This window comes from Suncus etruscus, chromosome 4 (genome assembly GCF_024139225.1).
Source record: "Suncus etruscus isolate mSunEtr1 chromosome 4, mSunEtr1.pri.cur, whole genome shotgun sequence".
In the NCBI taxonomy this organism is placed as follows: Eukaryota; Metazoa; Chordata; class Mammalia; order Eulipotyphla; family Soricidae; genus Suncus; species Suncus etruscus.
This window is the reverse complement of record NC_064851.1, coordinates 56,842,585-56,867,442: the sequence shown is the minus strand read 5'-3', so window position 1 is coordinate 56,867,442 and position 24,858 is coordinate 56,842,585. Positions and strand designations below refer to the sequence as shown.

The 24,858-nt window shown below is 38.6% G+C and overlaps 1 protein-coding gene and 1 pseudogene across 1 annotated transcript in view; one reads left to right on the top strand and one right to left on the bottom strand.

Annotated features, from left to right (window-relative positions):
• TTK (TTK protein kinase) overlaps window positions 1–24,858 on the top strand; it is a 57,905-nt gene that overhangs the window by 12,892 nt on the left and 20,155 nt on the right. The window contains exons 10-15 of the mRNA XM_049772314.1: window positions 10,133–10,281; window positions 11,748–11,884; window positions 14,787–14,920; window positions 17,428–17,510; window positions 22,915–23,072; window positions 23,183–23,334. Of these exons, the coding sequence (XP_049628271.1) occupies window positions 10,133–10,281; window positions 11,748–11,884; window positions 14,787–14,920; window positions 17,428–17,510; window positions 22,915–23,072; window positions 23,183–23,334 (813 nt within the window). The remainder of the gene's footprint in view (window positions 1–10,132; window positions 10,282–11,747; window positions 11,885–14,786; window positions 14,921–17,427; window positions 17,511–22,914; window positions 23,073–23,182; window positions 23,335–24,858) is intronic.
• LOC126006780 (ATP synthase subunit g, mitochondrial-like) lies at window positions 13,062–13,499 on the bottom strand (annotated as a pseudogene).

Here is a 24,858-nt window from a genome sequence, read left to right as displayed (position 1 = left end):
TTTTTTGGTTTTTAGTTTTTGGGCTGTACCTGGTGATGCTCAGGGGTTAATGCTCAGGGGTTACTCCTGACTCGGCATTCAGAAATCGATCCTGGCATGGGGGACCATATGGGACACCGGGTGATGGAACCGCGGTCTGTCCTAGGTTAGTGCGTGCAAGGGTGCAAGGCAGACACCCTACTGCTTGCGCCACCACTCTGGCCCCAACAAAATAGATTTTTTTTTTTTTTTGGTTTTTGGGCCACACCCGGTAACGCTCAGGGGTCACTCCTGGCTATGCGCTCAGAAGTTGCTCCTGGCTTGGGGGACCATATGGGACACCGGGGGATTGAACTGCGGTCCGTCCAAGGCTAGCGCAGGCAAGGCAGGCGCACCTTACCTTTAGCGCCACTGCCCGGCCCCACAAAATAGATTTTTAAGTTAATTTGGCTTATGGCATGAAAGAAAATGTTGTGGAGAAGAAATAGTACTTAAATAGGAAAAAAGTAGCAGTGTTAGAAAATTCCAGAAAGAGGGATTATACAAACTAAATCTTTTTAATAAAAGATAATATAGTTATATTGAAAACTATAACATGGGCAGTTAATGTAGCATTAAATAATAAAAAGAAATAAGCCTACTAGGTAGATTTTGAATGTTAGGATTACGTTTTAAAATATTTTGAAAATTAAATCAGTACCATTTAAGTACTTTTAGAAGCATCATGAATTTCTGAGTAATGATCATTGCTTTGGGGAGGTTTTGGTTTGTTTTTGTTTTAGGGCCATACCTCTCTGTGCTAAGAGCTTACTCTTGGCTTTGTACTCAAGGATCACTCCTAGTTTGTCTCTAGGGGTCTTATGTGATGCCAAAGATTGAAATTGGCTTGAATGTGTACAAGACTGTACTATCTCTACAGCCCAACATCATGAATTTTATCATGACTGAATCAAAAGTTGGCAGGTTGACAGATTAAATGTAGTTTTTTTTTTTGTTTTTTTTTTTTTAATTGCGGCACATTAGCACACTCAAAGATCATTCCTGGCAGTGCTTAGACTATATTCAATGCTTGGGATTGAACTTGGGTTGGCCTTAGCCCCATACTATTTCTCCCAACACTGAATGTAATTTTTCTTTTTCTTTTTGAATTTTGGGGCTACTTCTGGCTTAGTGCTTAGGGCTACTTTTGTTAACCCTGGAGTACCAGGACTAGAACCCGAACCTTCTGCATACTATGAATGTATTTTTCTTTTATTTATTTGTCTTGGAGTCACACCCACCTGTGCTCAAGGCTTACTCCTGGATCTTTGCTCTGGGATCACTCTTGAACAATGATATTCCTGGTCAGGGGACTAAATGCAGTGCTTGGGATTGAACCTGGATTGCCTGTTTGCAAGTAAAATATCCTACATCTGTATTATCAATATGGCCCCTTCTGTTATTTTTGTACTTACCTTATGTATACTTAAATTAATTTATCTAATTTATTTAGTGTTATTTTACTTTTGCTTGTTTGTTTTTATTTTGGGGAGTGTTGGTCCATACCTGGCAGTGTTCAAGGTCCACTGCTGACTCTGCTCAGAGATCACTCACTCCTGGTGCTGTTCAGTGCTAGGGAACAAATGGGATCAGCCGTGTGCAAGGCAAGCATATAAACCATCGCTTCAGCCCCCACATTAATTGATTTATTTTCATGATGCCAAAAACTAAACCCCAGGGCCAGAGCAGTAGCATGTAGAATTAAATTAACGATGGTGCTGGATTGAGATGGATGGATGGAGGGATTTTTCTCTGCCATCCCAGGCCACATGGCTCTGCAATTCCCATTCAGCTGGCGGGTCCCAGGTTTAGGTGAATGGTGGAATCAGACTCATCCAGAGACAGGCATCAGGAAGCATCAACTTTATTCATGCCCTATCCACCACATGTGTGGCCTGTATCATAACCTTTTAAGCATTCAGCCATTCTTAGCTAGCCCTGCATCTTTTTTTAAATATATTTTTTTGTTTAAGTAACATGATCATATTTGGGTTACAGTCATAACCAGAACACTCCCCTTCACCAGTGCAACATTACCCCTCCCCCCTTCCCATCTCCTGCCTGTATTCGAGACTGGCATTCTACTACAGTAATTTGTTTTTAAGTTCAGTAAGTTGTATTTTTTTCCTTAAAGGATAAGAGTAAAAAATATATAGTAAAGGTGTGATAGTGGCAATCGCCAATGTTTGCATAGGTCCAGAAAAATGGAGAAAATGGAAAAAAGTTCTTGACTTGATTACAAAAAGGCCTCACCACAGAAGTTTATTGGCATAAGACAGACTCTGGGTTCCAGGCATACCAGTCTATCCAACTCCAGTCATTCTCAAGGTCCCGGTGAAATTTTTGCACACATTAGCTATTGTTGGTATCAGACTCTTATATTTAAAGGCTCTGGATTCTATGCATTTCTTTCATCGATGTCAGACTGATATGGAGCATTCTCTAGTTTCAGCATATCATTAAATGCAGAGCAATCTGCCCTGCATGCAGACTGTTGCTGAGTCGTCTGGGTGTTGGGAGCACTCTTTGGAGTAAGTCAATGCCAAAGCAGTGGTAGGTCTTCTCTGGTAGAGGCTTGGATCCTGGTAATGTTAAAGACAATTGTGGTTGTTTCCATAGATGGTATCCATTGTTCAGGTGTGTGTGGGCGATGCCCATTCTTCTGAGACCTGAGCCAAATCATTATGCCAATGTTCAGGGTAAAAGGCCTAATTACATTACTAACTTTGTGTTCCCATCTCTATTAGATAAGAACTTGTTTGCATATGTATTATTTTCCCATTTTAATGTGCCTATGCAAAAGAGAAGCAATGCCACAAGATATTGTTGGTACATCTGGGTAGCCCTACATCTTAACTCCTTTCAGCCATCTTTCCTTTGACCTCCATGCTGGCAAAAGACCAAAAAGGGGCCTAATCCCCTCTGGTTAAAGCCTTATCTACCTTTTCCAAGACCCCTCCCAGGAAATGGGTGGGGTCTTGCAGGTAAGGTCAAGTTACCTAGGAAGAATGGGGGGGGATGAGGCTTCAGTAGCACAGAGGTAGGGCATTTGCCTTGCGCATGACCAACCTGGAATAGACTAGTTTGATTCCCAGCATCTCATAGAGTCCCCAGAGTCCCTGGAGCCTGCTAGGGGACTTCTGAGCACAGAGCTAGGTGTGAGCGCCACTAGGTGTGACCCAAAAACCAAAACCAAAAACCACCACCACCACCACCAACAAAAAAAATCCCAGAGCTTCACACATGTATGGCAAGTGCTATACCACAGAGTAACGTTCTTGCTCCTTATAATTTTACTTCTGAAAGCACTCAGAAGAGTCTAGGATTTGGGGCCAGAGCGATAGCACAGTGGTAAGGTATTTGCCTTGCACGTGGCCAACCCTAGATGGACTCTAGTTTGATTCACGGCATCCCAAATGGTCCCCTGAGCCCATCAGGAGTGATTTCTGAGTGCAGAGCTAGGAGTAAACCCTGAGTGTCACTGGGTGTGCCCCCCCCCCCAATAAAAGAAGAAAGTCTAGAATTAATTTAATTTAAATTTGCTTGGGGTATTCCTGGTTTGTTTATTCTTTTGGCTTTGGGGCCACTGATGGTGATGAATCTTTGGAAATCAAGTGTTTCCCTGGATTGAACTTGAGCCTCCCATATGCAGAACAGGTGCTCAAGCAATTGAACCATTTCTTTTTCTCAATTCCTGGCCTTCAGGCCTCAAATACCTCTTTCAGCAAGACCTCTACCCTAGAAGAATGGGCTAGTCAGTCATCCTAAAATAATCTTTGCCACTGCTTGACTGAGAGTAGATTTCTAATAGTACTTGGGGGAAAGCTCTTGTATTTTTCCTGGCATCTATTATTCACTACGATTGAAAACACGACTAAATGTGTTCGTTAATCGTACATGTGTTTATTGTATTAATCTGTTTAAATTAAAATTTAAACAGCTGTAATGTTTCTTGTTTTCAGAGAGTACAGTAGTCAGCATTGTATCCTTGCACACAACTTACCTGGGTTCAATCCCTGGCCCCCATAACAGTCGGTCTACTGAGTCCATCAGGAATGACCCCTGAGTGCAGAGCCAGCACTAAACCTTGAACACTAACTACTGAGTGTGGTACAAAAGTAAACACACAGGGGCCAGAGTGTTAATACAATGGGTTGGGAGAGTTTGTGTTGCACGCGGCTAACCTGGGCTTGATCCCTGGCTTCCCATATGATCCCCGAGCCTGCCAAGAGTAACTTCTGTCCAGTCAGGAATATTCCGAGTGCTGCTGGATGTGGCCCTAAAACCAAAACCAAACAAAACCCCCAAAAGTAAATACAGAAAAATCTTTAATGTTTCAAGTTAATGTTTACTGAGCATCTGCACTGGACCTTTTATACTTTATTATTATAGTAAAGCTTCCTGTCAGGAAATTGTCCAAATCATAAAAGGTATTTCATTTCTAGGCCATTTCTAGCTAGTTTGTTCCAAGAGTTGAGGTTGTTGAGTCATACAGAACTGTATATATTCAGGATTAATGGATTGTTAGTTTTTTATTTTAGCCATCTAGTGATAAATATTATAGCATTTTGGTTTTACTTTACCTTTCTTTGATTCTAAAGATGCTAAACACTCTTTTGTATGCTTTTTGGCCATTTGTATGATCTCTTTGAATTACTTGTTCAAGTCTCATGTCAGCATTTCTATTGAGTTTTCTTCCCTCTTTTCCTTGCTTTTTATTTCGGGTGACCTCCCAAGTAGTGCCTGAGGTTCATGGGCAATAGCTGGCCATCATTTCATTTTTTTTTTTTTTTTTTTTTTTGGTTTTTTGGGCCACACCTGTGGCTCAGGGGTTACTCCTGGCCATGCGCTCAGAAATCGCCCCTGGCTTGGGGGAACCATATGGGACGCCGGGGGATCAACTGCGGTCCATCCTACGCTAGCGCTTGTAAGGTAGACACCTTACCTCTAGCGCCACCTTCCCGGCCCCTCATTTCAATTTAAGAACCCAAGGATATGATTGATGCTCAGGGTCTTTGGTTCTGGGACCTCCCTAGCCATACCTGGCTATGATTGAGAAACCATGTGGTATAGGAAATTTAGCACTGTCCATGTTGCATGTGGCTTGACTCCAGTTAAGGTATTTTTCTTACTGATTTTTAGGAATTTTATATCATCTGGATTAAATATAAATATTTGTTAGCTATATTATTAACACTAATTCTTTTTGTCTTTTCTCTGTTAATACTACCTTGACTACTACAGGTAATTCTTTACATCTATGTAAATCCTCAAGATTATTTTACCTATTGTAAAGCTTTTGAAATTTTTATATAAATATTAGAATATATTAGCCCTAGGTTTTGAAAACTGGATTTTTTAAAATGTTGTTAATTGTTCTTTTTTTTTTTTTTTTTTTATCTGTGGGGGGTGCCAGTAAGTAAATGCTTAGGCCTAATCCTAGCTTTGTTTGGCTATACTATGCAGTGTTTGGGACTGAACTCAGATCTCTAGTGTACAAAGCTTGTGTTCCGCTTCAAAGATTCTTTCTGAACCTGAAAACTGGAATTTTGATTGATACTAGATAAGACAATTTGATAATTTACAGATCCAGTAATATGGCATATCCCTTCATTCACTTAAGTAGTTTTAAAATTCTTTTTAAAATTATTTTATTGGGTTGGAGAGATAGCATGGAGGTAGGGCATTTGCCTTGCATGCAGGACAGTGGTTCAAATCCTGGCATCCTATATTGGTCCCCAGAGCCTGCCAGGAGTGATTTCTGAGTGTATAGCCAGGAGGAACCCCTGAGTGCTGCCGGGTGTGACCCAAAAGAACAAAAACAAAAACAAAAAAAATTTATTTTATTAAACACCATGTTTATAAAATTGTAATGATGCTTTAGCTCTGCACATTCCCCACTAATGTCCGTTTCCCCTCCCACCATCTCATGTCTATTTTTTTATGTCTACTTTTTTTGTGGCAGAAAATTTACTCCTCTCTCACTCCCCCATATATTTGTTTGTACACACACACACACACACACACACACACACACACACACACACACACACACACACACACACACAATTGATCTGAGGTTCTTTCTTTATTCTCTTCCCTTTCATTATTTATATATAGAAAAGTCATGAATTTTTGTTTATTATTTTTGTAGCTTGTCAACTTTATAAATCTGTTGGTTTTTAAAGCTTTCTAATAGACAGGATTTTCTAAACATAGTATGATATCATCTGCAAACAGTGAGTATTATATGTATTTCTTTCCTATTTGGATGCCCTTGGTATCTTTTTCTTTCCCAATTGCCATGGCAAGTGCTTCAAACTTAAATTGAAAAGAAGTAGCCAGAGGGAGCAACATTTTCTTGTGCCAGAGCTAGAGGAAAGGCTTTTTAGTTGTTCCCCATTGTATCTAAGCAGGGATCTCAAACTCTCAGGCCCGCTTGCCCCAAACGGCCCTCTGTACAACATTTTGTGGCCCTGCCCTAGAGAAATCTTTTTTTGTTTTGTTTTGTTTTAGTTGTTTGGGTCACCCCCCACCCCCAATGTTCTAGGCTTACTACTGACTTTGCAATCAAGGACTTTGCCTCCTGCGGGCCCCCAGGTAAATTGAGTTTGAGACCCCTGAAAGTTTTCTCTGGGCTTGTAAATGACTTTGACTATATTAAGGAAGGTTCCTTCAATTCCCATCTGTTGAGTTTTTATCATGAATGGGTGTTGAACCATGTTCAGTACTGTTCTGTATATATTGATTTGATCATATGATTTTTTTTTATTGATCCTGGTATGTTATATTGATTGATAGCATAAGTTAAACTATCCTTGCATCTCTGGAATGAAACCTACTTGGTCATGCATGGTGTATGACCTTCTTGATGAGCTGTTGGATTTTATTTACTAGTATTGTTTTGTGGGGCAAACCCCGTGACGCTCAGGGGTTACTCCTGGCTGTGCGCTCAGTAATTGCTCTTGGCTCAAGGGACCATTTGGGACATAGGGTTGGGATGGAGGGGCTGGTGGGTATTGAACCAAGGTTCATCCTGGATTGGCCGCGTGCAAGGCAGATGCTATCGAACCAGCTCTGTTTGCTAGTATTTTGTTGAGGATCTTTGCATCTGTTCAGCAGGGATATCTCTTATTATGGTGTCTCTGCCTGCTTCAGGTATCAGGATAATATTAACTTCATAAAGACAATAGAAACAATATGTTATTTCTGTTTTTTCAAATTGGAACAAAAGTCTGGCTTGGTGAAGTTTTCATAGCGAGGCTTTCATGTCTTGGAGTTTTTTCACTATGTCCCATCACTGCCTTCAGGCCTGGAGGTTTACTTACTTGTGATAAATCTTCTCTGAGTCATAATGGTGCTTATTTGTATGGAATTTTCCTTTTTTGATCTTGCTGCTTTAGGTATCTCTCTACCTGTATCATTGTGATTAGGATATGCCTTTGGGTCCTTTTATTTGGGTTTCTTTTAGCTTGTGCTGTTTAGCCATCTAGGATGTGGGTGTATATATCTTCATCTCTGTGAATTTCTCATCAATGATGGCCTCGACATACTGGTTTTGTTATAGAGGTTTTCTTTCTGGGTCTCTGGGATGCAAATGATTTTTATGTTGCTTCTGCTGAATTTATCTCAGATGTCTATTGTTGTCTGTTTGCCTCTTTTGAGGATCTTTTCATCTTCTATTTATTTTAAAGCTCTCTTCCAACTCTTGTATGCAGGTTTTATGCAGCTCATTTTCCAGCTCACTAATTCTGTCCTCTGAAGCTGCTAGTCTTCTGGTGATGCCTTCTATTGAGTTTTTAATTTTGCCTAACCACTTTTTCAGTTCAATCATTTCTGTTTGAAATACTCTTTCATCTTGTTGGATGTTTCATTCCATGGTTTCCTTGAGTTTTTTCAACATCTTCCACCTCTCCTCTCTACATTCCTTATCAAAGAGGCTTATAGTAGGTAGGTTTTCAGAGCTATCTTCTTCATTACTATACATGGTGGTGTTCTGTATTGTTTCTCCAGTTGTCACCTTTGCAGTGTGATGATGTTACTTATGTGTTGGGCTGCGGATCATTGACTAGAATATATGTGCAGCATCAGAGTGAAATGTTCTCATAATGTGCTAACCCCGCCTATTCTCCCTTGCTGGAAGAGCACCAGTTTATCTTGTGGCCACCTCCTCTGTAGGTGGCTGGTTCCACTTTTTCAGCCTCAAAGGTCAAGCTTCCATTTATCTTGCTTCTAGCTCTTTTCCTGCTAATCCTGCCTCTCAATTTAAGTAGTCAGAATGTTTGAGAAAACAGTGCTTTGCTTATCTTTTGCATGAGTTAATCCTAGGTAATAGAATAGTTTTGTGTGGTTGGTTTACTTCTCATGAGTCTGGATGTACCCTGGAAATCTTGCAAACAACACATGCTCAATAGCTTTTTGAGCCATTTTCCTAGTCCTTCTAATAATTTCCCCCCATAAGTTCTTTAATGTTTAATGATTCCTTCCAATCCTTCGCTTTATTTTGTATATTTCATGTCTCCAATATAATTAATAGAGTGAATTAAATTGACATTCTGTTTTTGTGTTTTGATTTTGGAGTCACACCCAAGCTATGCTCAGGTTCTTTGTTTAGAGATCTCTCCTTGTAGTGAGTGCTCTTAGAGCCAACTATGCCTGGGGAAACCTACTGTTATACAGTATAGGGGTTGGGTATACAAGATAAGCACCTTTAGGTATGCCTATACTATCTCCCTGTTACTGAGATGTAGCACTCTTATCATTTTCTTTATTTTAGAAAAAGCACTTTTAGTATTTACCCAGAAGGATACATTAATTTAGATTTTTGTAATTATTCCTTATCAGATAACAATGATTTTTTAAAATTCAGTTTAATTTACTTTATAAAAGATGACATTGTTGACATATTTGATTATAATATTTTTGCAGACAAGTGAGAGCTAAATTGTTAAATAACAATAGAAAGAAAAAATGAGTAAAGAGGAAAAAATAGAAAAGTACAGCAGTAAGCAAATTTATGAAATTATTGTATCTCCAGTGAGATTATTGAGTACATTGTCAGAATATTTAGTAAGCTCTTCTTGGTAGCTGACCATTTTGCTTCTTCATTTGTTTTTGAACATTAAGTGACTTCAGTAACACATTGGCATTTAAACTGATGTTTCTCTATGGGGTTAACAGTATTCAACAAATTTGTGGCTGTGCAGTCCAGGAATTCAAACCACTATTGCTGATACTGTGGCTTTTATGGGTATGGTTACACCTGCCAGTTCTTCAGGAAGTATGAGATGGGGGTAAGGGTTTGCACTCACTCCAAAATAGTCCTGGTAATATCAGCCCAAGACCATCATACCTGGAATTTGGTCAGATTGGTATCTCTCCAGAGAATCATAGAGGAGTGGTAAATAAGGGACATAGGCAAAGCATTCATTTTTTGTGATGAATGCAGTATGTGTGATGTTGGCAGTGTGGGGTTTGACCCAAGATCTCCCAACATTGCCAGCTTTCTGTTACATGGCTGGTATATCCATGAATTTTCACAGCTTGGTTTACATCTCTTGAAAACAGAGCGAATCTGTGGAGCTGACCTGGTAAAACATGGTGACAACAATTAATTTTTTAGTTGATTATATCTTTTTTTGTTATACCAAATCATCAGTTTTAGAGAGTTAAAAAACCTTTGCATTTAGTAATCAACATAACTTGGTCATAATCTGTTATCTATTTTATATACTAATTGCAAATATTTTGTTTGGGAATTTATACCTATTATACAAAATATAATGTTTATTTTGTTCTGTAAAATTAAGTTCTTTAGCCTCACATAAACATATTTTTGGTATTTTCTGGTGAATACCAGACGTATTTAAATTTAGAATGGTATCACCAAACTCTAGGTAACAATTTAGAAAGATCAAGGTTGTGATATTACAACTTTATTACAACTTTGTAAATTTACTTGTTAATAGGAAATTGTCAGCTGCTGGGTTGAAGTTTTGTTATTTCTCTTTGTATTTCAAAATGCAAAATGCTGTAGTTTGTAACAATGTATAGCTTTAGTTTGTTCTTATCTAACAGTCTTGCCTTCTAATGACAGCAGTGAATACAATTTCAGAGACCAAAGAGCATCAAGGATTAAAGGTTTCAGAAAGCTTGCAGAATCAACGGCAGTCTGAGAGAAAGTCGGAACTTATTAGCAAGAAAACTCCTGGGTCTTTCAAGCAGTGGCAGATTCCAGAGATGATTCCAAAAGTTGATACAGAGGTAGTTTTCTTCACCTTTCAGGTGTAAATACCTGTGCTCATAATGTGAGGTTCCTGTTGCATTAAATATTGTCTTGCATATCATATATATTTAGTGTAAAGATTTACTTAAAAGTTAATCACTTATAAAAATAAGCATCAAGTCAAAGTTTCATTAAAAGTTGTCAAGCTGAAGTTTTTCTGTTATTATTGTTTCTTATAGAGATACAAAAAGGTTTTTTTTTGTTTTTTTGTTTTTTTTTTTGTTTTGTTTTGTTTTGTTTTGTTTTTGGGTCACACCCGGCGGTGCTCAGGGGTTACTCTTGGCTGTCTGCTCAGAACTAGCTCCTGGCAGGCACGGGGGACCATATGGGACACCGGGATTTGAACCAACCACCTTGGGTCCTGGATCAGCTGCTTGCAAGGCAAACGGCTGTGCTATCTCTCTGGGCCCTTTTTTTTTTGTTGTTGTTCGTTTGTTTTTTTGTTTGTTTTGTTTTGTTTTTTGGGCCACACCGGTGGTGCTCAGAGGTTACTCCTGGCTGTCCGCTCAGAAATAGCTCCTGGCAGGCACGAGGGACCATGTGGGACACCAGGATTCGAACCAACCATCTTTGGTCCTGAATTGGCTGCTTGCAAGGCAAATGCCGCTGTGCTATCTCTCTGGGCCCTAGATACCAAAAGTTTTTTACTTACTTTCAATTATGTTCTTCCTGTAGAACTTTATGGAATGGCAGCAGCAGGTTACATTCAATCTGCTGGCTACTATTTACAGATGCCTGCTGTAGGACATGTTAAGTTACTATTGCCTCAGAATTTGTATGCAATGATAGATTTAGATTATAAAGGCTTAATTAATACTGATTATAGTAGGTTTGATAGGAGAGGATGTTAAGTACTTTTGTATGATCTTTGAACAGAATATAATACATTTCAAAACTTAAAAAGAAATAGGCTAAAGTGGGGGTCTCAAACTCAATTTAACTGGGAGCCACAGGAGGCAAAGTCGGGGTGAGGCAGGGCCGCATAAGGGATTTCGCTTACAGAATATTCGCAATAAAAAATCGCATTAGTAAGAAAAAAAATCGCATTAAACATTTGCATACCCCAAACGGAACTGCTCGGGGTATGCGAATGTTTAATGCGATTTTTTTCTTACTAATATGATTTTTATTGCGATTATTCAGTAAGGTGGGGAGCGAATAATCGCGAATACTGCGATATTTGACGGGCCACAAAATGTTGTACGGAGGGCCACAAACAGCCCTCGGGCTGCGAGTTTGAGACCCCTGGGCTAAACTTATTGGAAGTCTGTATTGAAAATGCTTACTACTTTAGCATGTTTTGTGTTTTATATTTTTATTATTTTTTTTTTATTTATTTATTTTTTATTTTTTATTTTTTTATTATTATTGGGAGTTATGTTTCTAAGCCACTGAACAGATGACTTATTAAAAACTAAATGTTGGTGTTTTTGTTTTCGTTTAGCATAAGCAAACCACTTTTGAGCAGTCTGCTTTTTTAGTTTCAAAACAGTCACCACCAATATCATCACCGAAAAGGAACGACCCACAATCTATTTGTAAAACACCTGGAAGCAATTCCTTGGATGATTACATGAGCTGGTAATTTCTTTTGCTTTTAGTGTAATACACTACAACTAGATAGGGCTTTGGGGCCAGATATAATTAGATTTGAATTTTGCTGTTAAAGTCTTTGCTAGTACATATGATTTTTCTCTGTATCAGATAATTTCTTTTCCTTTTTGGTTTTGTTTTTGGGCCACACCTGGTAACGGTCAGGGGTTACTCCTGGCTATGCACTCAAAAATCGCTCCTGGCTTGGGGGACCATATGGGACGCTGGGCGATCCTACCCAGTCCATCCTAGGCTAGCGTGTGCAAGGCAGACACCTTACCACTTGTGCCTATATCAGATAATTTCATTGGTAAAATAAGGTATGATATTTTAATATATCTTTAAGGAATGAGGCAATAATTTTATTCTAAGTACAAACTGGATATTGGAAGAAAAAATATTTTAAGAAAAGTAAATAAAGGAATGTGGAATGTCATATACTTCAACTAATGGCTATATTTTAAATTTATTTTTGATGTCTTTGAAGGTTAGTCCATGAAGCTTTTTGTTTTTACATTTCCGTGATATAATTTTTGCTTCTTTTCTTTTTGGGCCACACTTGGTGACGCTCAGGGGTTATTCCTGGCTATGCGCTTAGAAATTCTTCCTGGCTCAGGGGACAATATGGGATGCTGGGAGATCGAACTGGAGTTCGTCCTAGGTCAGTTGTGTGCAAGGCAAACACCCTGCAGCTATGCCACCGCTCTGGCCCCATAATTTTTGTCCTTTATGAAAATAAACTTTAGAGTTTATATAACCTAGTCTCTTGCTACATCACACAATTTTACTACGTATATATGTATTAGGATATTTTAAGGAATAATTGCTAGGTAAAGTAGTAATATGTCATTTCATTTGTCAGCAGATAGTTTTTTTTTTTTTTTTTTTGGTCACACCCGGCAGCGCTCAGGGGTACTCCTGCCTCTGCTCTCAGAAATTGTCCCTGGCAGGCATGGGGGACCATATGGGATGCCGGGATTCGAACCACCGTCCTTCTGCATGCAAGGCAAATGCCTTACCTCCATGCTATCTCTCCGGCTCATCAACAGATAGTTTTAGATCTCCTTTGTGCCACATTTAGATCTAGGTGTTGAGAACATAATACAAAACACTAAGTTTAAAGGCCAAACTCCTCTGATATAATTGGTATTGCGGGTTGTTGTTTTTTTTTTTTTTTTTTTTTTGAGATACCATGATTTTATTTTATTTTATTCAAATAGCAGTCTGATCACATGACAGGAACACACCAGCAAGCCAGTTTTCATCTCGGTCCTCAAACATTGTAGCCAATGAGGCTCCACTTCCCTATGATCTCCCCAATGTAAAACCCACATCCACACCTGTGGCTACCAAACCATTCAGCAGAGCTTCTTTAACCATCAGATGTTTGAAGTTCCGGGTTTTAGCACTATTGACTATTTTCTTCAAGCTCTGAATAGCTGTTGGGATCTCAGCGGGGGGTTGGAGGCACCAGCTCAACCTTGGCATATTGTAAAAATGTGGCCAATCGAGGCTTCAAGTAAATCACACCAGCACTGATGAGTGCTGGGACCTTCTCTGCAAGATTCCGCACCAACTGGGCCATGATTCCGATACCAGAGACTCTGTCGTCCTGCTAGCTAGGCCGGCTGAAAGTCACCCCCTCGAAGCGGTATTGAGGTTTTTGTAGAACTGGTATAGAGACCAAGTGTGATAGGTAGTATAGCAGTAAAGCATTTGCTTTGCATGTATATGACTAGGTTCAATCCCTAACACACCATTAGATGATACCCCAAGTCCAGCCAGGAGTGATTCCTGAGTGCAGAGCCAGGAATAAGCCTTGAGCACAGCTGCGTGTTGCACAGAAACAAAAACAACAATGATAAAGAACTGTTATAGAATATTGTAGAATATTAGATAGAATTTCAATATTACTTTTTTTTTAAACACTAGAAAATCTGATCTGTCATGAATGAGCTAAATTTTACTTTGACTAAAATATTCTCAGCTCAGTATTTTAAATACTCTATAATACATATTTCTTTCTTTTTTTCTTTTTTTTTTTGTTTGTTTTTGGGTCACACCTGGCAGCATTCAGGGGTTACTCCTGGCTCTATGCTGAGAAAATCGCCCCTGGCAGGCACCGGGGACCATATGGGATGCCGGGATTCAAACCACCGTCCTTCTGCATGAAAGGCAAATGCCTTACCTCCATGCTATCTCTCTGGCCCCCATACATATTTCTTATAATATAGATTTCTTGTGACAAAAATAATTACTTTCAGGAAGAATTTCCTGTAAATAAAATTCTGGTGATGTGTCTAGAAAAAAATAATTCAACTATATGGGCCCCAAGAGATAGTACAGTGGTTAAGGTGTTTCCTTTCAGGTGTGGCCAACCTGAGTTCGATCCCTGATGGTCTCCTGAGTACCACTAGGAGTGATTCCTGAGTGCAGAGCCAGGACTAACCCCTGAGCCGTTATCAGGTATATCTCCAAAGTAAACATTTAAAAAAAATTTATCGGGGCCGGAGAGATAGCATGGAAGTAGGGCATTTGCCTTGCATGCAGAAGCACTGGTTTGAATCCTGGCATCCCATATGGTTCCCCAAGCCTGCCAGGAGTGATTTCTGGGCATAGAGACAGGAGTAACCCCTGAACTCTGCTGGTTGTGACCCAAAAACAAAACAAAACAAACAAAAATAATAATTTTTATCTATGGTCTAAAATCTTAACTGGAGATATTTAACTTAAATGTAAATTTATATTTGACTCTTAATGTCCCAACAGTCTAAAATCTTAACTGGAGATATTTAACTTAAATGTAAATTTATATTTGACTCTTAATGTCCCAACAGAAACCAAGTGAAAAGTTTAGGCTTTAGTTTTAAGAAAAATATATCTTTTCTAGTTTTAGAACACCGGTTGTAAAGAATGACTTTCCTCCTGCTTGTCAGTTGTTAACACCTTACAACCAACTTGCCTTCTTCCAGCAACAACAGCAAGTACCTGTTACTCCACTTCAGAATTTACAGGTACTAGAAGGTTTATTCCTAATGATATATATTAAGATATGGTCAACTTTAAAGATTGTTTTGTAGAGTATTTGGAGGACATAAAACCATAAGGCAAAACTCCTTTATTATATTCTTTCCTATAAGGGTACTCCTCATTACTTTGAGAGGTAAATTAATTTTTTCAGTTTCTTTAATTTTTTTCTCCCCTTATTGGTTGGGGGTTGAGGGAAGTTTCCTAAGTAGTGCTGAGAAGATCTTGGTGACCTTCCCAGCAATTCTTGGCCAATCAGTCCTGCAGGCCTTATTAGATAGTGCTCAGGATCTCATCTGGCTGTACTTGTGGTAAATCTTGCGCTGGGAATCAATTGGCCACATATAGATATGCACCCTAATCCCTGCATTGACTTTAGCCTGAAAGGTAAATGACAAATGGAGCCAATGAAGTTTCTTTTTATGAACTTGGCCTACAGTGAGGTAGCATTACTCTGCCAAAAATCATTTGGATACCTGTAGCATCTTTCACAGGCCACATGATTCAGAATAGATGGGCTGTAGTTAGCCCACAAGAAGTATCTATGTCTGTCCTACCATTTATACCAGGGCCAGACCCCATCTCTGAACCAAGTCAAAGAATCTTACTTGAATAGTTAGATAACATTTTATTTTAGTACTTTTTGGTGTTTTTTTAAACCATTTAATTACCTGTTAATGAGCAATATCATTTTATTCACTGTTAAGTGATATACAAATTGATCACAAAATAAGAAAAAAAATTAACTTGTCATCTAGAGAAAAATTACTTTCCCAAAATCTATGTATAGATCCTACTATCTATAAATCTACTATAATTTTTAATAATTGTGTGAGCAGAAACAGTACTTGTAAAATATATGTTTTTTTAGGAAGACTGGTCATGAATCTTGACCTCCTCACTAACTTTGTCACCTTTCAGATTATTAAACTTTTTATCCATCTTATCATCTGTAAAACAAATGAAAAAAAAACTACCCCAGAGGATGATAGCAGACATTAAAATTATTTGCATATACGTATATAACTCCTAGTCAGTCTTGTTGCCTAGTCAACAAATAATTGAAATAACAATTGTTGTTAAATAAGTTACAAAATGAGTTAACCAAAAGTAATAATAACTAAATAAACTAAGAGATTAAAAACATGGTCAAGAGCCAGAGTGGTAGCACAGTGGTAGGACATTTGCCTTACACATGGCTGACCCAGACCCCAGATGTATGTAGGTTTGATCCCCTTCATCCCATATGGTCCCCTCAGCCAGGAGCTGTTTCTGAGTGCAGAGCCAGGAATAACCCCTGAGCGCCGCTGGATGTGGTCCAGAAAAAAAGTCAACATTATTTTGGCTTCTTGGTTTGTTTTTGAAGTCATAATGAGTGGTGCTCAGAACTTACTCTTGATTCTCCTAGGAATCACTTTTGGCAGTACTCAAGGTGGTACTGGGGATCTAATTCATGTCAGCTATGTGGAAGATAAGCACCATACCTGCTATAATATCTCTCTAGCCTCAGAATTATTTTGTTCTAAGAAAGCTGTAAACAATTAGGGGGAAAAATCTAATTAGAAATGTTTTAAGTCTGAGGACAAGCTGCAAATGGAAGATATAGAGGGGCTAGTGAAGAAAATTGATAAAATTGGAAATTAGGGGCTGGCTAGAGTGACAATATAATAGATATATTTGCTTTGCATGCTGCCCAACTGGGATCAATCCTTAAAACCATGTTTGGTCCCCTATCCCCACCAGGAGTGATCTCTGAGCACAGAGACAGAAGGAAGCCCTAAGTGTGCATCACTGGGTGTTACTCAAAAGCAAAAAATTGCAAATAAATGAAAAGTAGAAGGTACATATTTCAAAGCTTAACACAGAAAGCCTACTTCATGACTCAATAGGGTCTTTCGCCATGAGAGGTTTAAGAAATTAGGATTCTTATCTTTAATATTGTACAGGAGATTACTTGGGAGAGAGTCAGCCATGTGGGACCTAAGTCATTACTTAGTTAAAGTAAGGTTTATTTAGACTTTGATTCAATTCGTTTGATCAGCTAAATAGGAACCCTATATCTCTTTAGTTTTCTTGTTAGCTCAGAAGTCTAATAGCATTCAATTCGTTCAAAACATAAGCTCTAGAGAGCTCAAATATAAGAGAAGAGAAGAAAAGGAGTTGCTGTATATTATTACTTGGTAGTTTACAGATGCAGAAATTTAGTCAGTAATTTGCTAAATATAATCCAGCAAAAAGAGGGAACTGCTGATATTTATGTTTTTTAACCGGAGTTCTTGACACCATAGTATATTGCTTTCTTATAATTAATATTATGCTAAATGAAGGAAAGACTACAGATATACTTGTGTATTTGTGTGTGGATGGTTAGATGAAAGTAGTTTGTGTTAAAAAAAGAATAAAAAAAAGAATAACATTAAGTTTGTGAGTTTGTATATTGATGTCAAGTAATGTTTTTATTTTTTTTTAGTTTGGAAATTTAATGTACTTTATTTAGATTTCAGCATCTTCAAAAAATGAATGCATTTCAGTTAAAGGAAAAATTTATTCCATATTGAAGCAGATTGGAAGTGGAGGTTCAAGTAAGGTAAATACTGTCATTTTGGGTAGTGGGAAGCACATCCAGCAGTGTGCAGGAACCACTCCTGGTCATGCTTTGGGGCCACATGCTGGCTTGAGGGTTCAATCTGGAGTAGGCACATGCAAAGCATGTCCTCTGCATTCCCAAACCTTGTATTTTAAAGAATTAATAGAAATGTTTTGTAGTTTTCTTCCTTTGGTCAATTCTTTGCTTTTAGGAATCCATATTGTACATGAGCACAATGATCCTTCATGTTCCCTGCTCCTATTTCCCCTCCACTCACAACAAATTATATTCTTAATTCCAGTTCCTTGTTCTTATTACCTCCAAAGTCCCATGCTTCCAAATTTCCTCTCTGACATTCACTTTGCTTGGGGATGGCAAATGGCAACTATTTTTACAAGAATAAAAGAGCATGATACAAATGAAATAATATGCTTAGTTTTTGACTAGTAGATTTTATTTGAGTTTTCCATTTCAAAAACAGTCTTAATAACTAGTACATGGTGTACATTTATTTCTTTTGAGTTCTGAATTTATATGGTTATAAATCTTTGGATGAAAGCTCTTTCTCAAAAGGTTTCTAAATTGTCTTTAATTCTTCTCATCTGTTCTCTTAATTTTACCTAAGTCAGATATTTATCTTTATCACTCATCAAAACAATTAATCAAAACTATGGAATTACCTATGTGCTTTTATTAATCTGGTTATCTTCCAATATAATCCAGTGGATTCTTTGGGACAACTGATTGATTAGTCTGTTTTTTTTTGAAATTCCCCACATGTGGTCTCTCAGTTTCTTCCTCTCCAACTGACCCTTCCTTTTTAATTCCAGACACTAATCTTAGTGGTGTATTACCCTAGGGCTCAGTCCTTGATCTCTTTCCTTCTCTGTAAATTCACTCTCTGGTGTTTTCATGCTGTGCACCTTGTGTATACTGACAATTAACCTGACTTGTGTTTTCAGCTCAGACTTCTCCCTTGAATTTTAGACATGTATCAGGTTTTACTGCTCTGCATCTTTTCCTTGGTATCTTCTAGGTGTTTCAAACTTAATATGTGCCAAACATAAATTCTTGCTTCATAGTTTTTCTCATTTCAGTAAATGAGAAATTCATTCTCCCTAATCCTGGGCCAAAAACCCTGGAGTCACCTTTGACTCTGTCTACTATTCCCACACATGCTCTTAACCAATCAGCAAGTCTTGTTCTACTTTATAGTATATCTAGAACCTATTTTAGTTGAAGCAACTATTATCTTTTCACCTGCATTATTGCAATTGCCTTTTAACTAGTATCATTGGCACAGTTCTTGCTCCCATGGTCTATTTGAACAGAGTTGATTTTCTCCAGATATCTTCATGTTTTTGCTTCAGTCTTCTCTCTGTCAGGTCTTTACTGCTCACATTCTTTAAAATTCAACTCCTTTTGTCATTGACCTCCATAACTTTCCCTTGCTTTATTTTTCTCTGTAGCTCTCTGCTAGTGTGTTCTGTAATTTTTTTATTTCTTGTTTGTATTTCCTTGTCCTTGAATGTTATCCCATCAAAGTTTGAATATTTTACTGATTTGATCAGAATGTTTGCTCAATACTCTAAAAGGGGGTACAGGACATACTAGAGAGAGCAGTGTTTATTGGCTGTTTTACTATTAGAACTTGGCAGGGCTGATATATGTTGGGTGCAGGTAGGAGATCCTTGAGGCTTTGTTTTGTCACCAGTGACTTTTGTGAAATTGGGGAGAAAAAGGGTAAAAGTTTTGAGAGGGAGTCTACACTACCTTTTTCTCTACCTACCTCCATCATCTGAAAAGTACCTAGGAGGATCAAGACTAAGAAAGTCTGCCAAAAACATCGGTGTGTCTCAACAGCTTCACCAGGCACTGCTAGATTGCACTCAAATCCCCCATTTGATCTACACAGTGTGGGAAATTACCCCTATCACCTAATTTCTTATGGAGTTGTGGGACTCGGGTAGGAGCAAGCAGTTACATTTTGCAGAAAGGGTAATCTTCATTAGCCTCTTCCCAGGTTTATTACAACTCTGTTGCCCTCTTTTTTCCCCAAGTCTTTCACTCTCTGTTGAAGAGAATTGGGAGGAAGTGGTCTTGAGAAACTTTGGTGTACTCTGGTAATGGGTATGGTGTTGGAACAGTTGCTAAATGCCTCACTTAATAGTCAAATAATAAGTGATTAATATTAACTAAACAATTTCAATAAAAACTAATTCAAGTATATCAATCAAATATATCTACAAATATCAAAGGCTTGATGCCCTTCCTTTTATGCCTAGAATTTGAGACAAGAAAAAGGACAAAAAATGTATGCATACGAGAACAAATATTGAACTGCTGAATTAAGATAATTATTTATGAGACAGACTAAATAAATCTATTTACTGTTAACTGGCTTACAAATGATAGTAAATTAAAATTCAAATAGGCAGACAGATGGAGGGGGGTGGAGAGGAGTCAGATGTGATCTTGAGTAATCCAAGAAGTATTATCACTAGCTCTAGAGTAGCTCAAAAGTCATGTAGACTGGATTCACTTTATAGACACAAGTACTAAGGCCAAGTAAGACTAAGTAGAGTCATCCTCAAGTCCAAACAAGGTTAGACCTAACACACACCCCCATCTCTACCCACTCTAGCAGGTACAAGTTAGAAATGAAGGTGGACAGCTTTTCCCCTTGACAGGACACTAAGCAACATTCTTATATACAGAGAAAGCCCCACATGGAGACAGCAGGGTAGAAAACTCTGTAAAACTAATTTTACAAAGGCAAATTCCCCAATTGTGGGATCACCTATACCTCAACTTGGGATGTTGAATTCCTTTCTGTTCCTTTATGGGTTACTTTTGTCTTTTCTCTGGAGATGTCAACATTCTCTGTTGAATATGTTGAACAGTACTCTCCTTCATTCCTTACCTATAATCTACGAAATATGTTTCACTTTGCTATATGCCTCCTCCAGAAATCCTCCCTCCTTCACTCTTTTCTTCCTCCCCTTCCATCCTCCCCTTCCTTTCCTTCCTCCCCTTTCTTCCTTCTTCCTCCCTTCCTTCTTTCCTTCTTCCCTCGCTTCCTCCTTCCCTTCCTTCTTTTGCTAATAGTTTATATTTTTTTAAAGAGCCAACTATTGCTTTCAGTGATCTTTGGATTGTGTTTGTGTGTACAGTTCATTAATTTCTTTTCTTTTTTTTTTTTTTTTTGGTTTTGGGATCACACCTGGCAGCGCTTAGGGGCCACTCCTTGCTCTATGCTCAGAAATTGCCTCCGGCAGGCTCGGGAGACCGACCATATGGGATGCTGGGATTCGAATCACCATCCTTCTGCATGCAAGGCAAATGCCTTACCACTGTGCTATCTCTCCTGCCTCTCATTTATTTCTTAATTTGTTCTGAATATTCAAATATGTTATAGGTATGCAGCAAAAATTTCAATTCTATCTTCTGATCTATTTTGCCTCTATGTTTCTTTTAAGTGGTACATTTAGTCTGTTAATGTTGAGAAAGATGATTGTCATGGGATTTTGTGTCATCTTTTGCTTCCCAGAAGCAAAGTAGAGCAACCATGCTCGTGTCTCGATTCACAAGCTTGAGTTCATTATGGCCCTTTTAACTCCCAAAATTGTCCACTGTCACTTCAGCTAATGGTCTCTATTCTTGCCAGTCTAAAAAGCACTCCTTAGCCTGGGTTCAGGAACCTTTATACAAAATGCAGGCTGGGCCTGAGGCCCTGCTGGGTTGCCTGGGAAGAAGGGCTGGGGCCGGACAAAAGGATACCTGCAGTGGAATGATTACCCAGCTTCAGTATCACTACTATCTGTCCATAACCTACAGACTCACAACCGTGCTTCTGCTGTCTGCTTGGTCATTGTAGGGCCCTACTACCTTGCTTAGATTTGCTTCTTCCGCAATCCCTGGCCCTAATGTCTGTGTCCTGTGATCTAGGGATGGGCCTACACTGATGGGCCTGGTGCCATGCTCCATAGCTCCCTGCCCTGCCATGGAGCCAAGTCTGGGAGCCACTCTTGACAGTCTCCTAGTTCTGATAACACCACTCTTTGCCCTCAGTGTCACTGCTAGCAGGCTCATAGCCTGTATCTCATAACTGCCACTGCTGCCTGTATGGCCAAATTACATGGCCCTCCTGCCTTGACTCTGTTGGACTCCCTCTGTGCTAATGTCCACATTCTGTAATCTTGGCCTTGCAGATGGACCCACATCTTGCTCCACCGCTCCCATCCAGCTAGGGGACCAAATCAGGGTTCACTAACTGCCACTGTTACTTAAGGCTGTCACTGCTGCCATGGTTTTTTGTTTTGTTTTAGTTTTGGGGCCATATCTGGAGGTGCTCAGGGTTTACTCCTGATTCTGTACTTAGAAATCACTCCTGGAAGGTGTAGGGGACCATATGGGATGCTAAGGATTGAATCTAGCTTGGTGGTGTACAAGGCAAACACTCCAGCCGGCCCCCCTGCTATTTTTTATTATGCAGTTTCCCAGGAGCTTGATTTTTGATCTGTTGACCTGTTGCTCTTTCAAGTACAGGATTCTGGTGCCCCATTGCTGGGCTTGGAGGTTTTGGGGATTTCATGCTCTGAGTCATGTGCGGACTAGCTGTTCTTGGTATCTCCCTATTGCTCTGTATTTTTAAGATCCATATATGAGAGAGAGATCATTCTGTACCTATTTTTTCTCTGATTTCACTTAGCTTGATATACTTTATATTTCATTTATACTGTACAGATTACATGATTTTATTTTTTAGAGCTGTATTAAATTTCATTGTTTAAATTCATGACCCATTTTTCTGTAATTGGATGTTTTTATTTCTTATCTTATCCTACCTTATCTTACTGTATCTTATCTCTTGCACTAAGTGCAGTGGTGAACTTAGTATGCATTATATTATCCTTTTGGATTAGTGTTTTTGTGTTTTGAGGATAGATGTCAAAAAGTGATATCTCTTCATTGGGCCATATAATTTGTTGGATGAATCTCTAAATTTCTTTCCATAAAGGTTGAAACAGGACATTTCATCAATAGTACATAGGGTTTATTTCTCACAAACTCATCAACATAGGCCATTTTCAAACTAATGGGTATTACTAATCATTCTCAAAATTGTGAAATGGTATTTCATTTTGTATTGTTTTACATTTCTCTAAAAATGAATGATGAGCACTTTTTCATATGTCTGTTGGCCATTCTTATGGTTTTTTTGGGGGGGTGGGGAGTATCTGCTCATCTGCACTCCCCTGTTTATGGATGAGGTCATTGGATTTTTTGTTAAGTTGTGAGGACTTTATAGATCTTGGATATCAACCCTTAATCTGATGTATTTCCCACCATTCAAAATAGTTTCTTCAAGTAGTGCCTTCTAAATTTTCTGCTATTTCACTAGGTGTTTCAGGTATTGAATGAGAAGAAACAGATACATGCTATAAAGTATGTGAACTTAGAAGATGCAGATAACCAAACAATTGAGAGTTATCGGAATGAAATTGCTTATTTGAATAAACTGCAACAACACAGTGATAAAATCATTCGACTTTATGATTAGTAAGAATATTTTTATTTATAAAGACATCTTTTTTATAATTTCTCTGGTGTTTAATAAATTATAATTATATAGCTTAACTGGGTTATTATTCCTGATTTTTTAATTACAGTGAAATCACTGACCAATATATCTACATGGTAATGGAGTGCGGAAATATTGATCTTAATAGTTGGCTTAAAAAGAAAAAATCTATCAATCCGTGGGAACGAAAAAGTTACTGGAAAAATATGTTGGAAGCAGTTAATACAATTCATCAGCATGGTAATTCTAAATTTCTTTATATAGGTGCTGGAACAATAGGACAGCAGGTAAAGCGGGTAAGGCACTTGCTTTGTACATGCTTAAATAAGGTTTGATCCCTGGTCTTTGGAACTCTGACAGAATGATCTCTGAGTGTAAAGGCAGGAGTAAGGCTTGAGCACAGCCATTTGTGGCCCCAAAACAAAAAAATGAAATAAAAAATGTTATCTCCTTATATGTAAAAATAAAATATTTGTTAGGATTTTAAGGTGTTGCCAATGGACTCTCAACTGGGTATGCTAAGTTTTTGGAAGTTTTATTTATATTTGGTATTGGGGTCTTGCCAGCAGTGCTTATCTTCTATCAGAGCTAAGGGATCTGAGTGGTGCCTGGGATCCAGCCCAGTTTGACTGCAGGCAAGACAAATGCTCTACCTGCTGTAGTATAGATGAAAGAACAATAGCATATCTTTATAAACTATTAACTGAAGGATATAAGACACAAATTCATTATAATGTATTGCAAACTAATTTTCTCTTTCATAATCCTGGATCTCCAGGTCCTTGAATTCTATCAGAATTCTATCAGGCTTTGGAATTCAAGTATTCTAGAATCTGGGATGTTGATTTTGTGCATTTATTTTGAGTTGTGCTTTGTGTGGAAGGTTATTTTATTTTAGTTTTTTTAACTGTTAGCTCTAGTTTCTTGTTTTTTTTTTTTGTTTGTTTGTTTTGTTTTGTTTTTGGGCCACACCCGGTGATGCTCAGGGGTTACTCCTGGCCATACGCTCAGAAGTTGCTCCTGGCTTGGGGGACCATATGGGACTCCGGGGGATTGAACCGAGGTCCGTCCATGGCTAGCGCAGGCAAGGCAGGCACCTTACCTCTAGCGCCACCGCCCGGCCAGCTCTAGTTTCTTAACAGATTTTAAAACATAATTCGTTCTTTTTACGGCTTATTTATGTCTGTTAGTGTTATTTCTCAATTTCTCTCACTTTTTTTTTTTATCGAAATGCCATACCTGTTTTGGGTATATACTATACCACGCCTGGTATAGTGCGTGGGAGTTACCCCCAGTGGTGCTGGGGATTCCACCTGGAGCTTTCTTGCACACATGCATTCCAGCCCTTTGAGCTATCTGCCTCCCTTGTTTCTTCCTTATCCTTTAAAAAGATAGAGTAACTGTAATTTAGATATTGTTTTCTCATGTCTCCCGTCCAGAAAGATGGAAAGACTTTATCAGTGTTCAAGAGCAGGACTGTAGAGCTGTTGTCTGATGTGTAGTTTACAGTGTAGTTTAGTAGGTGATGACTCACAGCAAACATAAATGTTGCTACCAGAGAGAATACAGGGGTTAATATACTTGCCTTGTGTGATGTCAGACTCGATTTGAACCCCAGCACTTCATATGGTCCCCTAACACTGTCACAGTTGCTACAATACTCATACATTCTTTTTTGTTTATTTATTTGCATTTGTGGCACACCTCGCAATGCTCAAGGATAACTCCTGGCTCTACACTCAGGAATTACTCTTGGTGGTGCTT